The 17,046-nt window shown below is 35.6% G+C and overlaps 2 protein-coding genes across 2 annotated transcripts; both read left to right on the forward strand.

Moving 5' to 3' along the window:
- Window positions 1–748: 748 nt before the first annotated feature.
- LOC145218517 (uncharacterized) lies at window positions 749–3,315 on the forward strand. The gene has a single exon (XM_080085938.1). The coding sequence runs from the start codon at window positions 955–957 to the stop codon at window positions 2,227–2,229; it is 1,275 nt and encodes a 424-aa protein (XP_079942064.1). The 5' UTR covers window positions 749–954; the 3' UTR covers window positions 2,230–3,315.
- A 9,338-nt stretch (window positions 3,316–12,653) lies between these two features.
- LOC145218527 (uncharacterized) lies at window positions 12,654–14,017 on the forward strand. Its single transcript, XM_080085948.1, has one exon. It carries the CDS (start codon window positions 12,985–12,987, stop codon window positions 13,669–13,671), a length of 687 nt encoding a protein of 228 aa, XP_079942074.1. The 5' UTR covers window positions 12,654–12,984; the 3' UTR covers window positions 13,672–14,017.
- Window positions 14,018–17,046: the final 3,029 nt, after the last annotated feature.

Raw genomic sequence — 17,046 nt, forward strand, 5'->3', positions numbered from 1 at the left:
GTAATCGGACACGCTAGAAAAGGAAATTGTTGCACAGCTGACTGTCGCATTGCGAAGCCAGATGAAGTCGGTTAGCTCAACACTTCAGTCGAGAATTAGACTGTAGTTAATCGCATAAGCGTTTGTTCAGTTTCAAAGACATGTTTGGTTCTGTAAACGTTGTAATGTGTCAACGAGTTTGTTTTGGAAGAGCAATTCCAGAAACGTCAACCAAAGTTTTGATTCTTTATTGGTATACAATACAATCTATATTAAGATAACTTCGCAGAATTATAAATACTTTGGTCTACACATGGGATTGCATGCGTTAACATAAAATACGCTTTTAGCGGGACCGTTCACTAAATTTGACGTGGATGTGACGGTCGCTTATTTTGCCCAGATCACGTTTTGTGAAAATTAATCTCAACAATGATACAAGTTTCCTTTAGTTTAGACTTATTGGAAATAGCATATTAATATTTGTTACTGGCTGCATCTGACATATTATTGAGTTCTATCTGGTTTGACCCAGTTTGAGACCAGTATAAGTAATGCGTAATCGGACATGCTGGAGAAGGAAATTGCTACTCAGCTGACTGCCACATTGCGAAACCAGTTTATGCCGGTTAGCTTAAAACTTCACTTGAAAATTATGCTTTGCAGAAAGTCAATCGCATTAATGTTTGTTGTATTTATTTCAATCTCATTACACCAGGGTAGCATTGGGCTGTATATTTTAGCCTAGCATACAACTTGTTCAAATTTGTAGTATGGCGTGAATATAACTTTGCTTCTACGTTCTGGTACCTAGAAAGTTTGTGAAACTAAGTGTGTCAACCCATTTTAAACATAATGTTTCATTGTGTGAAACTGATAAACAACAAGGCAAACGTCTTGTTTCAGCTTATAACATAACACTCGTAAGTCAAATATAATATTTCTTTATAATATTTGAACAACTAAATTGAGGAGATGAAATCCCAGGATAGTGATGTTTTTGATCAGCGGTTTATTGAACGTGGAAATGTAAAACGACATAAGCTGACACCCAGCATTATGAAACTTCATCGATGTGATGTTTGTGAAAAAAAATTTGTCGAAAGGGGAAGTTCAAAAACGCATATGTCGACTCACACTCACGAGAAACCACATCGATGTGATGTCTGTGAAAAAAGTGTTGCCCAACGTGGAAATTTGAAAACACACATGTTCACCAATACTAAAGAGAAAACACATCGATGTAATGTTTGTGAAAAAAGATTTGCTCACTGTGGAAATTTGAAAAAGCACAAGTTGGCTCACACTAAAGAGAAACCTCATCGATGTGATGTTTGTGAAAAATGTTTTGCCCATTGTGGAACTTTGAAAACACACATGTTGACCCATACTAAAGAGAGAACACATCGATGTAATGTGGGTGAAAAAAGATTTGCTCGTGGCGCAGATTTGAAAACACACGTGTTGACCCATACTAAAGAGAAACCTCATCGATGTGATGTTTGTGAAAAAAAGTTTGGTCGCATGGGATTATTAAAAATACACATGATGACCCACACCAAAGAGAAACCACATCGATGTCATGTGTGTGAAAAAAAATTCAGTGTCATTTCCAATTTAAAAACACACTTGTTGATCCACAGTAAAGAGAAACCACATCGATGTGATGTTTGTGATAAACGATTTACCCAACGTGGAAATTTGAAAACTCACATGTTGACACATACTAAAGAGAAAACACATCGATGTAATGTTTGTGAAAAAAGATTTGCTCACAGTGGAAATTTGAAGTCACACATGTTGACTCACACTAAAGAGAAACCTCATCGATGTGATGTTTGTGAAAAATGTTTTGCCCATTGTGGAAATTTGAAAACACACATGTTGACCCATACTAAAGAGAGAACACATCGATGTAATGTGTGTGAAAAAAGATTTGCTCGTGGCGGAGATTTGAAAACACACATGTTGACACATACTAAAGAGAAACCTCATCGATGTGATGTTTGTGAAAAAAAGTTTAGTGTCATTTCCAATTTAAAAACACACTTGTTGACCCACAGTAAAGAGAAACCACATCGATGTGATGTTTGTGATAAACGATTTACCCAAAGTGGAAGTTTGAAAACACACATATTGACCCACACTAAAGAGAAGCTTCATCGTTGTGATGTTTGTGTAAAATGGTTTGCTCGTGGTAGCGATTTGAAGTCACACAAGTTGACCCACACTAAACAGAAACCACATTGATGTGGTGTTTGTGAAAAAACTTCAGTGTCATTTCCAATTTGTAAACACACTTGTTGACCCACGGTAAAGAGAAACCACATCGATGTGCTGTTTGTGACGATGTTTGTGACGATTTACCCAAAGTGGGAATTTGAAAACCCACATGTTTATTCACACAAAACGAAACCTCATCGATGCGATGTTTGTAAAAAGCCATTCAATGTAATTTTAGGGTAGAAAATACACTTGTTGACTCAACACAAAAAGTAGCTTTATCAGTGTGATGTTCGTTAAAATGTTTACTCAGGGTGAAATTAAACAGAGATGAAATAAAACGCACGCGGAAAGGTTGCAAGCGGAGGTTTGCCGAGGCATGGGGCGACCTCTATATTAGTGGTTCTTAACCTTTTTACAACGGCCGAACCCCTACGATATTCTTCAGCCTTTCGTCGAACCCCAAAGTTACATCCTAGGTTTTTAACCCATTTTGTTTGGTGGGTCATAATTAGTTTTTGTTGAAACATAGTGACAACAGTTACTGTTTGTCATTTTGTTAAATTCTGTCATAATAATACAAGTAATTTGTTTCATGATTGCTTGACATCCAGGAATTTGCGTTTTTTTACCAAAATGAAGCATTGTATTTTTGCCATCTGTACACAAACATGAAACATCCTTTGGGACCGAGAAAAAGTGGCATAGTAGCGAGGGTGGCATAATAGCGAGGATTGTTTTTAAACATAGCATTGTGACGTGACAATGTACTGTAATGCCACGTTGTATTGTACGATTATAATTTATTACAGCTAACAGTATAATTTATTACAAAAAAAAACGGATAGATCGTGCCTAGAACTAACAAGTTCTGTTAGTTTTGCCGTGACACAAGCACAGAACGGCGTTTACATAACTCGCTGCAAAGCGCAAAACCTCTTAACATGACCACGTTTGTTTATTCAACGATTTGTTTTTCGTGTTTTCTCTGTTTTATCATGAGCTCAAACCGAAAGTTCGCATAGTAAATATATTTTCTATTGAATTTCCTTGGTGACGATCAAACATGGTATAGCAGCGAGTGTGGCATAATAGCAAGGTGGCATAGTATCAAAGTTTGACTGTAATATGTTTTTGCTGCCACCTAAATTTCGTTGTGTTTCTGCTTACGAAAACCTTAGTGCATGGGTGCACAACTATTTTGCTAGGACGGCCGCATTGCAGATTCTTATTTCACCAACTGCCGTAATTTACCTTCATATTTTTTGTTTTGAAATACTTGGTTTATATCATGTATTTACCATCTAATAGCGCCCAAAAAGCCCAGATTAACCCTTTAACTGCCGAATTTGTTTTGACAAAAAATGATGTTTAGACATGCTCTTGCTCTTTTAGGTTTTATGCAAAATCGATAGAAGATAGGAAAAAACTTTCTCTGGGAAAGTTGTTGGGTATATAATTTTCTACAATTTTAGGATAAAAAATTTTTCGATGACGTCATCACCTATGAAATGACGTCATTTTAATTCTATTTTTTCATGAAATTGCAGTTTATTGATGTTTTTCGTTACAATTATTAGTTACAAGTTGTTTTACAAACACTTCGTTACAAAATTTTATCTGTGTTATTTTGATTACGTCATTAATTAGCTCATGACGTCATAATCATTAATTTCAGTTTGTTATTTTACAGTATTAAATAATAAAATTAATGTTTTTGAGGGTATGGAACTTGTTTTCAATAATATTTATTGGCTAATATGACATTTCACTGACTTATTATAATGTTTACCAACCAGCTGTATACACATAATGCATTCACAAGTTTTTTTTAAATGGAATGTTTATTATGTATTATTACACCACAACATGTAAAATTTGTAAACACAGTGCATATAAGTTTGCGGAAAAAACACAATTTCAAGCCTTCCCAAGATACTTTGCATTGATTCTTCTGTATTTGTTGTCCATCCGTGAGGCCACATCTCCTCATCATTTGACAAATGTAAATGCATTTGTGGGCCAGATACAATCATAATATAGGTCAGCAAGCACCAACTTCCAAAGTCAAAGTGCTTCTGCAACAGTTGTTTTCTTGATAAATAACTGTTGTCACCACTAATAATAAAGCTAAACTGACTCATACAGTTGTATATTCAAGCAAATCAAGGCAAATTTACAGGCCCTAACTACCCACTTTCAAGCCCAATTCAGCTGCACACATATCAAATTGTAAACAAAGATGGCCGCAACACGCACGCAAAGCCCTAAAATCAACTCCAAGCAGCTGTCTGTGAATCAGTCAAGCGTAAAATATCAAAAAACGGCTCAAAAACAAAAATTTGAAAAAAACTTGTTTTTTTCTGAATTTTCACTTTCTCCTTACTGTAATTAATTTTTTTCAAATAATACGATTTTTGTCGCTGTTAACAACGAGGCATGTCTCCATGCGCATTTATGCGCCCGTGGCAGTTAAAGGGTTAATTCTAGCTCTGTGCACAGGTTGAGCTGCACAGCGAAGAGATCAGTCTTAAGTGTTTATGATGTCATAATTTATATTATGATGCTTGTAGTACCTGTTTTGTCGCATTGTTGGCACACAATAGGCGAACAAAAAGTCTAACGCATATGGTTATTAGGCTGGTAATACTCTTTTCAGTACCACAGAAATATTTAGAGCAGTTTAAAACACACCTGACCAAGTTTAACCTTCCAGTGTTTCGATATTTGGCAAACACGCACTGCCGTTTTTAGCGACTATAGGCGCTAAAGTTTGACAAAAACGAGTATTTGTATTGTACTTCAAAAAGACCTCCGTCGAACCCCTGATTCGGCGTTGCCAAACCCCTGGGTTTCGATCGATTTTCCCTTCGCCACAGCGGTCGATAAACCGGCCCAGTTCCTAACGGACTTATGGAAAACTGTCCCAACAAAGGGAAGATGCAATTCGGCTAGAGCTCTTGTTCGGGTAAAGTGTTTCTTGCTGAGGAATCGTTGCACACACTTGTCGATAAAATGGGACGGGTAACCGCTCCGAAAGACCTGTTTGATTTTCTTGAACTGTCAATTTCAATTATCCTGTACGAACTGACAATTTTGTAGCCGCGTTGTAACAAGGCCAACACAAGGTTGCATTTGAAATGCGTCGGTGTAAAGCTTTAACCACTTGCTGCAATACCCTGTGTTTGTTGCTTTACGATAAGTGGATGTTGAAACTTCGTTGACTGTTTTGCTTATGGAAACGTATAAAAACGAGATGGAGTTATTCCGATACCTGCTGTTTTCTAAACTTGATGTCGTTCACAACCGAGCTAATATTGGTAAGAAATGTGTCCAAGGTATGTTGGTTAGGAAAGATTTGGATTTAACATTTATGGTATTTTATCGATAAATACGATAAACTGAAAACTGTAAATAATTTTAATGGCTTTATGGTTGTGGTTAGGATTGTTTATAATTTATATAAACGGAACTGTATTAACTCTTTCTTATTTGTGTTCTGATATTTGAGTTAAAATATTATAACCCGTATTTGCGTAAAGGAATGTGTGTTTTAGTAATCATGTTATTGCTTCTCGCATATTTTATGCTCCTGTTTTTTCAATTGTTCCTGAACTTCGGATCTTTACATCAAATTATACGAAGTGTTATGTTTAAGAGCCATTGATTTTACTTCAATTTAAACCAGCATCGAGTGTGTACCAATCTAAAATTGGACATAAAAACGTTTCGAACAGACATGAAACGCCTTTACTTTGTATTTGCCTGCGTTTTGGATTCTATTGTATCGCATACAAGTTTTTGCCTCTTACAAAGGATTTAAATGCCAATTGCCTATTAAACCATGCTAAACAAGTATATGTCCTGACAAAAGTGTTTCATTGTGCAAGATACATGTTAAAACCATGTTATATTTAATATCGAAAATATACCTGACGTCATAAAGATGTTGTCTATTTTTTCCTCTGGTTTAGCATATTTTTAACAAGATATGTGTTGAACAGTTATGTTTCGTATTGTCAACTAGTTAAAAAGGTATAATGATGCCATTTTATATTTAACCGTATTACAGCAATGCTGTTTGTTTCCTTGCCACTGTGATTAGTTGTTTGCTTGCTCGTATAAAACGCGGCCCACTCTTTTCCACTTGACCAGCTCAACACGCATGAGACGAAAAAAATTAGTATTCCAATAAGCACACGCATAGTTATTAATACATTATTGCACAAACAACAGAACTTAGAGACTTCTTGGAACCATCATTGTCGGTCAAAACAGCAACAATTAGATTTACAATGACAGTAGAACATTAAAACGGCAAAAAGTTTTTATAAACCGCAAGGTTAAGCGATAGTTTGATTGAATTATTATATTAGTCAGGTACGTTTTGTTGCCGGTAGTGTAAGCAAATAGTTGGGCAGTTTTGATTAGCAACTTGTTTACATGTTAATTATGTGTTAAGATGTACACCAGCGTTTTGTGTCACAAGTGCACTGTACAATTTGTGTGGTACATAAACTAAAAACAACAAGATTTTGAACCATCCAGCAGCTCCTGCAAAAAATGTTGTTCGAATTGCTGTATCGATTAATAGGCGGGGGTTGTTTCTTTGCTTCCCACAGTAGACGTAACAACCTTTAAATAACACCCCACTGTTTGTTGGTTGTCGATGACAGAATGCGTTTAAATAAAGATTGCAGTGGGCAAACACAATAGTTTGCGTGTACGTAATTATACCACACGGGCCTTCTATATAAGCAGTGTTTAGTTAAACATCTCCAGGAATGTTGCTATTTTAAATACAACCATTGCCATTCCAGTTTTCGGTTATGAGCGTTAGATAGCATTTTTCTACTAGGCGAAAGGAAGGTTTTCAATTCGCCCTACATACAAATGTTACAATTGAGGTAATGCGAGACTATAGAAACATCTTTTATACGCAAGATCCGTCGAGTAAAGATTGTATATGGAACCAACGAAGCAACTTTTTTATGTTCACAACTGTTAACATACGGTGATAAGGTATCATGTTCGTACGCTTTGCAGATTTTAATGGAAGTTTAAAAATGGCTAAAGCTTCTGCAAATAATGATACTGGTGCATACGAAACTATGGAGGTTAAAGGACAGCAAGTTGCTCATAATACGAATCCGAGTGGGTATATCAAACATGAGCAAAAATGTTGCTGTAACAATACTTGTTACATGCTGAAGTTGACTAAATCATCAATATAAATCAAAAGATTTGTCGAAAGGATTTGGTATAATGTTGCTGTATAGTAACTAAACATTAGTTTAATACCTTTTATCCTTTGGCAATACTTTAATGTAAAGAAATGCCGGTTTGACCAGCAATATTACCTCATCACATTTTTTGAACCGCATTTTTATAGAAGATAAACGATTTGAAACCATAACCTGTACCTACCTTTATCTTTGATTTAATCAACCAGGAAATCATGAGACATTTCGTAATGTGTACGAAGAATCTTCAGCATATTTTCACAAAGAAAGTAACAACAGAGACCAAACAACAAGCAGAGCAATGCACAATTATGGTAAGTTGTTTTACTCTACTCCATTTTCTCTGTTAAGCAACTGAAAGATTTTTAAACTTTTACGTTAATTTTAACAAAAATATTTTTGGGGTTTCTGCTTCCTTTTTTGTATAAAGATTCATGCATCTCATTTCAACTGATTATCAGAATAATATTTTTTATTATTTTGTAAATCACACAGAAACTGTAACGACACAACCAAATGGTTTGCGAAAATCCTCAACACACCAAAAGTTATCGCACGCGGTTATAATATTGGCGTGTGCTGTTGTTATCCTGACTGCTTTGAGTCTAGTTTTCGGGATACTCATTTTTACAACAAACCAGGTGTTTAAAAATTCTTGAAATAGTGTAATCAACTGATGTTTTGTTGTTTCATAAAATAAATGAAAATACTTCTTAAAGTAAGTAAAGTAACATGTTTTAATTTTCGGGGTAATCTATGAACGTTAACAAAGGCCTTTAACTTCGGTCACCATATGTCTGAAAAGATAATTTAGATTTGTGGACAAAATTATGCGATTCAAATACCAAGTTGAGATTACACAATGCTTAACTAATTAAAAGAATCAAATTACAATAAAACCTGTACGATAAAGTGTGTCTAAAAGGTTGTTTCAGTGACAAACATTCCCTTTAAAAATTGTCCTACACATATGTAAATTGATTCTAATATTATTTTTGAGCAGCACAGCAGACAAATTTAACGTTGAACACAATTGATTCTGCAACAAAACCACCGCTTGGTACATTCCTTAATCCAGCACGTTCATGTGTTGAACTGAGAGACGCTAGGTTTCAAGATGGAATCTACGTTATACAACCTTCCCTAACTCCTTTGAAGGTAAACTGTGATTTTTGTGAATATGTACCCAAAGCAGTATATGTCAAATTTGTTTTTCATTTTCGCACCAGTAGTTTAGTAGTACGTTATTTGTTTCTCTCCTGTAAATGCGTTTGTCGTTGTTCCTCGTTCTGACTTTTACTAGTGTTGTTATATTTGCAGAAAACCGCGTTTATTGCGCGCGTCATTCATCTTGGTCGAAATAAAATTCTGTTGCTCGCACTGGTAGCTTGTCCAGGCGCTGCACTGAAGGTGCGACGCTACAGGTATGATAACATTATCCTCCTTATATTCTGCAAACAATTCTCCTCTCCACTTATAAAATATCCAAGAATCTATGAAATACAAAGACACTGAAAAATGAAATAAACTGCTGAACTGTAAAACAACAAAAACAACCTTTCATTGCTTCAGACAGTTTTCCAGATGCCTTTAATAAATCTTCTATATTTTTATATCTAACTGACGGATTGGCAGGTGGTCTTTTAACTTGCGCTCATTTACTACAGAAACATTTTTGGGCAAGTTTTTGCACGGCCTAGCTCCAATTTTTAAAACTTTTCTCCTTCCCTTGCTCAATATGTCACCATCCTGAAAATGATCCTGGCAAATTCCAGCACTGAAAGCAAACAATACTTTCTAACTGCACAAGACATACACTACAAACTCCACATGCCTACACTTCCTTAACGACTTTAAATCACTTCAACAAAAATTTATCACTTACGTTTCTTTGTGTAGCATTTGTTTGATGCAATCTCCTGCCTTTGCATCACGCATTGACAGTAGAAAGTTGGTTAAATTTGAGTGATGTCTTTTTTCATCTTCTTTTCGCACAAATTCCGGTATTTTAACGGTAAAAATAGACACTCTTCTGCCAATTGCCGCACAACGCTCGTATGAGACAGAACAGCCAGGTACAGCACAATGAGTTGGTGCCATAATTTATTTAGTTTTACCTAATATCACTAAAAAATAAAACTCGTATAAGCTACACCGAAAAGCATAATAGTTCTACAAAGAATAGACAGCAAATTTTGCAAGTTGCAACGAACAACCGCTGACCAAGATTCGTCCAAGCGGAACCGAAATTCGCGTCACAATGGTGAAACAATGAAGTTGGCCTTCTATGTTTAGTATTCTATGGTATCACACAGAAGAAGAATATCTGCCGTAAACGTTGTTCGGCGCCAGTCCATAGGATATCCGATTGCTTTACTTAAAAGAAATTTTGAACGAAAATAAAATAAAACACTTTGGTTCGATCACGCGATCTTTTGCTTCATAAACTCGGTTGAAAAAGTTTCATAAAATCACAGCCAAATTGTTTATTTTCACCGACAAAAAAAAAAAAAAACTGGTTCGTTTAAACATGTTGGTAGGCTTCAGCATTATGGATGTTCTCGTTTAATATTGTTTTGTATTTCATGTGGTTGAAACAATGATTTTTTACTTGTATTCAACAACAATAAACACGTTGTACGTAATATACATCACTTTTCACGGGTATTTCATATATATGCAAACTTTTCCATTTTATGATATTGAGATGGTTATTAAAAGATTTTATGCACCGAGTATTTAATTGTTTGACCACATGAACTTTAGTTTTTCGCTGAACTTGGGAAAATGTTCAAAAATACCTACCTTCCACTCTACACAGGAAATTCAAGATAAAACCGAAACGAATTAGTAACTGAAAATATTTGAATAACAGTGAGTAGTTTTTAGGACATATTCTCCAAAGAAGCAAGTTTTGTCGGTTGTGTGACTTGACAGTGCTCTCTTTGAATTTTATATTTGAGTTAACACGCAATCTGTCTGAACTCAGTAGAGAAACGGAACAAGATAAAAAAAATATACGATTCAGAATACAGATGTATGTTAGCAAAAAAACGTTGAGACAATAAAGGGATAAAGGGCAGATTTTTCGTGTTTTGTTCGCGCTAACGAGACTTCAAACGCCTTGGGTTTACAGCAATTTAAACAATTGATATTAGGTGTCGAATATTTTTTGTTTAATTTCAAACGTTTTTTATGGGACCTGCCCAAGCACGTAGAAAAAATCGGCAAAATAATAAAATTATTATGTAAAATAAGTAATGGTTAGAACTATAGTATCAATGGACTTCAGTACAAAACTGTGACGTGGTCAGGCAAGTAGATAAATATTGAACAACATCACCTTTTCAAAAAAACATGATGCGGAATAAAGTTCCCAATCTTATTTTTCGCCACAACATAAGTTTGACCAAATCCATTTCTGACCGAAAAGACCAGATAACACTATGCGTAGTGACGCCTCACCTAACCTTACCTTCAACCAACTTTCATTCGTACTGCGATTTTCGGTGCATATCTTAGTTTACTAGATAAAATGTTTGAAGTCATTTTGAGCTCACATCAGCCGTATGTGGAAATAAATCACCAGACAACGGAATCTGTTAAACGAAACAAAGCAGGAAAAATAAAGCAAACAAACTTTTTGTAGGTCTGAGTGCAACGTTTCTGCCTTTTGGAGTCCCTTTTCGATACAGTTATCTAATTGCGAACCCCTTTGAGTTTAAATTATCTTTGTGCTTTTAATAATCAATCTCGTTGTGCTCGAATCAACAAGTTGACGCGGACCCCCTGTTGAAGACCACTGGTATAAACAAACTTAAAGCCCCACACCTATTTCCTGGCTGAGTATAAGCAAAATGCATCATTGGTAAAGAGAGTTTAAAACTAAGTTCACATTTTATCTATACTTAATATTTCGATGTCTCAATATATTTAGATGTCTCAGATAACTCCAACGTATCAACAAAAATTTATGCACCATTTTTACTAAACAATGCTTACTCAGTTGCAGTTTAGGCAATGTGCTTTAATACAGCTTTGACTTACTTACATATATGTTTGTTGCGCGTGTCAAAACGCCAACTAGAAAAGTGTATACTCGTTCGTTACATTGACTACAGCGAGATATATTACTTCAGATGAAAGTTGCAGGTGTTTCCCGCATTACATTTGCAGGTGAATTTCAAACACTTGACAAGCCCTAGGAATTTTGCCAGCGCTAACGAAAATCTGTCATTGCAGTTAGTTTGGCCAATTTCATATCAATATGAATGGCGCTTGAAATGGGACACGCTGGAAAACAAAATTGTTGCACAGCTGACTGTCATATTGCGAACCCAAATGGTGCTGGCAGACTTATACATTTTTATTTGCAGATTGTTGATTGCATTAATGTTTATTCTGTTTGCAAGCCTGTGCATTGTTTAGAAAACATTATAATGCCGCAAAGAATCTGTATGTTAGGTTTGCAAAATTGTTCAAACATGGTAAAATTTGAGTGTTTGAATATTAAATATAAATTAGTTGTTATACATATCATGGAATTCTAATCCTTCATACTTCGGTCTTAATTACATCGGGGAAAGTAATGTGTATTTTGAATAAACTGTTGCTGCCAGGCATAATTTATCAACAAATTTTTAGCTCTTCCAGCAGTTTTGATTATAATATGTCGACGTTTCGATGTTCCATACGAGACATCTTCTTCCGGGTAATGACATAGATTGAGAACACAAAGTTCTTATATAGCAACAAGGGCCTTAAAACGCACAAAAAACGCGGTGGTAAAAAAGCAGTGCTCACCGATGGTCGAGTGATTACGCATAGCTCAATGGTCTAAAAGCGACCGATAAGTTATCGGCACTAGACCGTCCATTATAACGCTTATCGTGTTGGTGTGAAAGTGCTCCACGGACACATCGCTTGTGAAAACCGGTTTCCCTCGCTAACACCTTGGCAGCAGAAAAGTTAATGGTGTGATTATAGACAGTAGCATGTTTTGTTAATGTCGATTTTGCTACGTCTCTTTGGTGTTCCTTTAGGCGCTCGTTCAGTGACCTGTCTGGCACTTTGGTATACAAAGTCTTTGGTTTAACGGGTGGTGGGACATCAACTGTAGGTACCTGGATGTGCTGGTTTGTTTGTAGACAAAAAAGAAATATATTTTAACCCTGGATATAGAAACTTCGACACCCTGTATGGTACACTTTGTTTAAGCGTGTATCACAAAATAACCAGCATTCAAGGTACGTACAGTTCTAAATGTTCAAAACCAGAAAAACGGATGTTCTAAAGCCGATTAGCTCTCGGTCCGATACTTATCAACGTTTTTTAGCGGTTTTCGCGCCTGTGTCTTTTTTGTGTTCAATCACGGGGTGTTATAAGAACGGCTGTGTTGGGATGTAGACATCCTGTATATGACGTCGTACTTCGGATGACTTGTTTACAATCGTCAGGCGAACTAAAATGCCTATCTTATTTCAGACGATATTAACTGTAAATCAATTTAACTTTCGACGAACTAATTTTTAAAAAAGAGATGACATCAAAGGATTTTGGTTTTTGTGATCAAAGGCTTACTGAAGGTGGAAATGTAAAACAACATGTGCCGAAACACAGCAGTGAGAAACTTCATCGATGTGAGGTTTGTGAAAAAACTTTTGCCCGAAGAGGAACTTTGAAAAGACACACGTTGGTTCACACTAAAGAGAGACCATATCGATGTGACATTTGTGAAAAAGAGTTTGCCCGCATGGAAGTTTTAAAATCACACATGTTGACTCATACTAAAGAGAAACCTCATCGATGTTATGTTTGTGATAAAAGATTTACCCAAAGTGGAATTTTAAATACCCACATGTTGATTCACACTAAAGAGAGACCATATCGATGTGATAATTGTGATAAACGATTTACCCGAAGTGGACTTTTGAAAAGACACATGTTGACTCACACTAAAGAGAAACCTCATCGTTGTGATGTTTGTGAAAAAGAGTTTGCTCGTATGGAAAGTTTAACAACACACATGTTGACTCACACCAAAGAGAAACCTCATCGATGTGATGTTTGTGAAAAGAATTTCAGTATCATTTCAAATTTGAAAAGACACATGTTGACCCACACGAAAGAGAAACCACATCGATGTGATGTTTGTGAAAAGAGTTTCAGTATCATTTCAAATCTGAAAACACACATGTTGATTCACACTAGAGAGAAACCACAATGATGTTATACTTGTGGTAAATGATTAATCCGAAGTGGAAATTTGAAAACCCACATGTTGATTCACAATAAAAAGAAGCCTCATCGATAGATGTTTTTAGTAAAACATTTACCTGGTCTGGAATTTGAAAAACACATGTTGGTCCATCAAGGTGTTGTTTGTGAAATTCCATTTAATGTCATTTCAAGTTTAAAATTTCACTTGTTGACTCACAACGAAAGATAACTTTACCGACTTGATGTTTATCGAAAGGTTTGCTTTGGGCCAAAGTTGCATGTTTGTATAGATTTGGTTTTCTAACAGTGTGAAACATATATTACGCAGAGTAAAAATAAAAACGGTTACTCTATTGACAGTTACCAATGTTTAAATGTACAGCAATTGAAGTTAGAAATTGGGCGCCAGTAAATAGGTTATTTTGAGACACATCCTCTTGTTTTCAATAGTTTTTTTTTTTACAACATTACAAAAAAACGCTTGGGTTCGGTCCCGCCATGTTTAGTTACATAAACTCGGATAATAATGTTTCATTAAAATCAATAACATCCAAGCATGAGATTGTTAAATTTCACAAAAACAAACAAAAAATATAGAAAACAACAATTAATTTGCTGTATGGCCTAAAATAAGCATAATATCACATTCACGGGGAAACGGCCAGGTCAAATTTTGCAGCTCCTGCTCCAGGATTAGCTGGATCTTCATGAGGACTTTAGTTTCTCTTTGTCCTACGTAGCGGCATAGTTGAGTAGTTGCGTAGTGCAAAGGTTATGGCCAGTAAAACTGCGTTATGTTGGGTTTCGTGCAACCCATTCAAGAATACAATCTGACCAATTGGCAATAAAGTTAAATAAGAACAGTTTATTATGTTTTTTTGCCCATTTTTGCACTTGCAAACTTTTAATTTATTTGGAAGAGAGATTTGGAATCTCTTAGGGAGATTTAAACAATAGTAATATTTTATCGTTAAATACGATTTGAATGACAGTTTGTATGTAAGATTTTGTAAATCATTCAGATACTCCATTGTACCAAAGGACTGTGTGTAATAATATTGAATTATGAGGTATTTATATTTGAACATGATATTTAAGCCAATTTATTTGCAATATAACAAAAAAATCTTTAAAAATAAATAACTGGAAGGTAAAACCGTTTAATTTGATAACTTACTTGGTTAAGGAATATTGGTATCGCTTCAACTGGAACAATTGCTTTCATATGTCTTGTAATTACGTATTAATTTGCGTTAAACTCAAAACACTAATACTAAAATATGATAATATGCACGTTGATGTTAAACTGTAACTCTTTGCTCGTTTCTTAAGTAGTCGTATCGCCAAATCAAATCGTTTTGCAAAATATATTCTACGACATCTTGTCCAGACACTATCTACAGCTTAAGGTTTATTGTATGTGATCCACCATGCTTACTTCAATCTGTAAATAAAGTACAGCTAATAAGATTGTTTGAATTGTCTTTCTGTGAAAGTTGCCGAAAGACAAGTTTTATCGAGCCCAAAAATATCGGTCTGTACAGAATTATGCAATTGTAATTTTGTAGGAAAGAAAACAGCCTTTATTTAGTTTGTCAGACCAAATCAGTGTTCAATGACACATATCTTTCAGAACATAAGTTTGTTTCTGTTACAACTAGAATATAGAAAATGCTGTACAGGCGTTTTCGTTCAACTGGTGTAATGTTAAACAAAAATACTAGTTGTTTCTGTCCATAACTTGTATTTTTGCTGACGTTTCGCCCACCAGATCGGTAGGGCTTCATCAGAGCAATGAATGACGAATGCAAGCAACAAGCGAAAGGCGCAAGAACAGCGTGATACCATGAAAAATAATTATATTATAACAAAGGCCATCCGAAAAGAGTAGCGTCCGTTGCAAAACGATGAAGCGGCACTAATGTCCAAAATTTGATGGATTGGTTGGGCGTCTTGGGTGGATTCCTTTTCAAACCGTTGGTACATCGAGCTGTCCCCTAGGAGCGATTGAGCCTTAAGTTCGTAATGTAGTCTATCCATCTATCGCTTGTTGCTTCCATTCGTCATTCATTGCTCTGATGAAGCCCTACCGATCTGGAAAAATACAAGTTATGGACAGAAACAACTAGTATTTTTGTTTAACATTACACCAGTTGAGCGACATTTTTGTTAAACTAGAATATAATCATAAAAGGACTGCTGAATACTGATTAAAGACGGCTGAGTGTTGTATACGTTGGTAACCAATGTATTTTGAAAATTTAACGATACAGAAGAGTTATAGCAATTATTCCACAGTAAATGTTAACAAATTGCTGAACATTTACATTAAAATTCGAACCATATTCTGGACACCACAACACTAAACACCGTAGCTTCCTGCATAATTGAGCAACGCAATTATTTCAATTTATTGTTTCACTTGGTTATATAAATGCATTTATTACTACTTTGGACAACAGTTTTCGCGTATTATTTATTACTCCTTTGCGTACCCCCATCTACAATACGTCGTCGCCGCTTGGGGTAGCGTAAAGTAAGTAATTTACCACCTGAAGGTTGCCAAATTGTTGCATGCGTTCCATTCTGGTACACTGCCTTCCACATACAACTAACTGTTTACATCTACTACGTAAGTACATAGTTAAAACACCAGAAGGGCTGACTGCAGCCAGATTTACTTTCATCCCCGGGTAAAATCCGCGATCTGCGCAAGATCAATTTGCCATCGAGGTCTAAAAGTATGGTAAAAAATACCAAACGACATTAAGTCTTTGCAACGCTCATTGACATTCAAAAAAAGTTTTGTATCTATTGAAACAATACGACCCCTCAATAAGTACAACAGGTTTTGCCCTCGCTCATTTCAGGATACATACAATACAGCTTGTTCCCCCTACCAAGTTACCTTTGTTTTCACTTTTTTGCTCTTAGTTTTATTTCAGTGTTTTTATATTGTTTTTTTTTACATTTCTATATCAAACCTATTAAATATACAATCCCATGAGCTTTAATTTACGTGATTAGACGTATTTAGGCTGATTGGTAAATAAATGTGATTCGTATTATGAATATACGTTGATTGGATGAATTATCTGCAAAACTGAAATGCTTGTAATTCATTTTCTGTTCGCACGCGTTTATCGACTGAACAAATCAATAAAGTTGGCTTTGTATGGCGGAATGGCAAACTCGGTATTAATCAACAAGCACCAGATTGCGACGTCGACCGCTTACGATTGGCAAAAAGCGATTTTATAATCGAAGAACAGTTAGCCACATCAGCTTCAGCGAGATATATGGCTTGAATCACGAAACAATCGCGCAAAATTTGATATCAGTGTATGAACACTTGACAAGCTATATTGATTTTAGCGGCGCC

Source organism: Phallusia mammillata, chromosome 3 (assembly GCF_965637545.1).
Source record: "Phallusia mammillata chromosome 3, kaPhaMamm4.hap1.1, whole genome shotgun sequence".
In the NCBI taxonomy this organism is placed as follows: Eukaryota; Metazoa; Chordata; class Ascidiacea; order Phlebobranchia; family Ascidiidae; genus Phallusia; species Phallusia mammillata.

Coding starts and splice junctions, on each gene's coding strand:
- LOC145218517 (XM_080085938.1), top strand. CDS start 955: ATGAAATCCCAGGATAGTGATGTTTTTGATCAGCGGTTTATTGAACGT.
- LOC145218527 (XM_080085948.1), top strand. CDS start 12,985: ATGACATCAAAGGATTTTGGTTTTTGTGATCAAAGGCTTACTGAAGGT.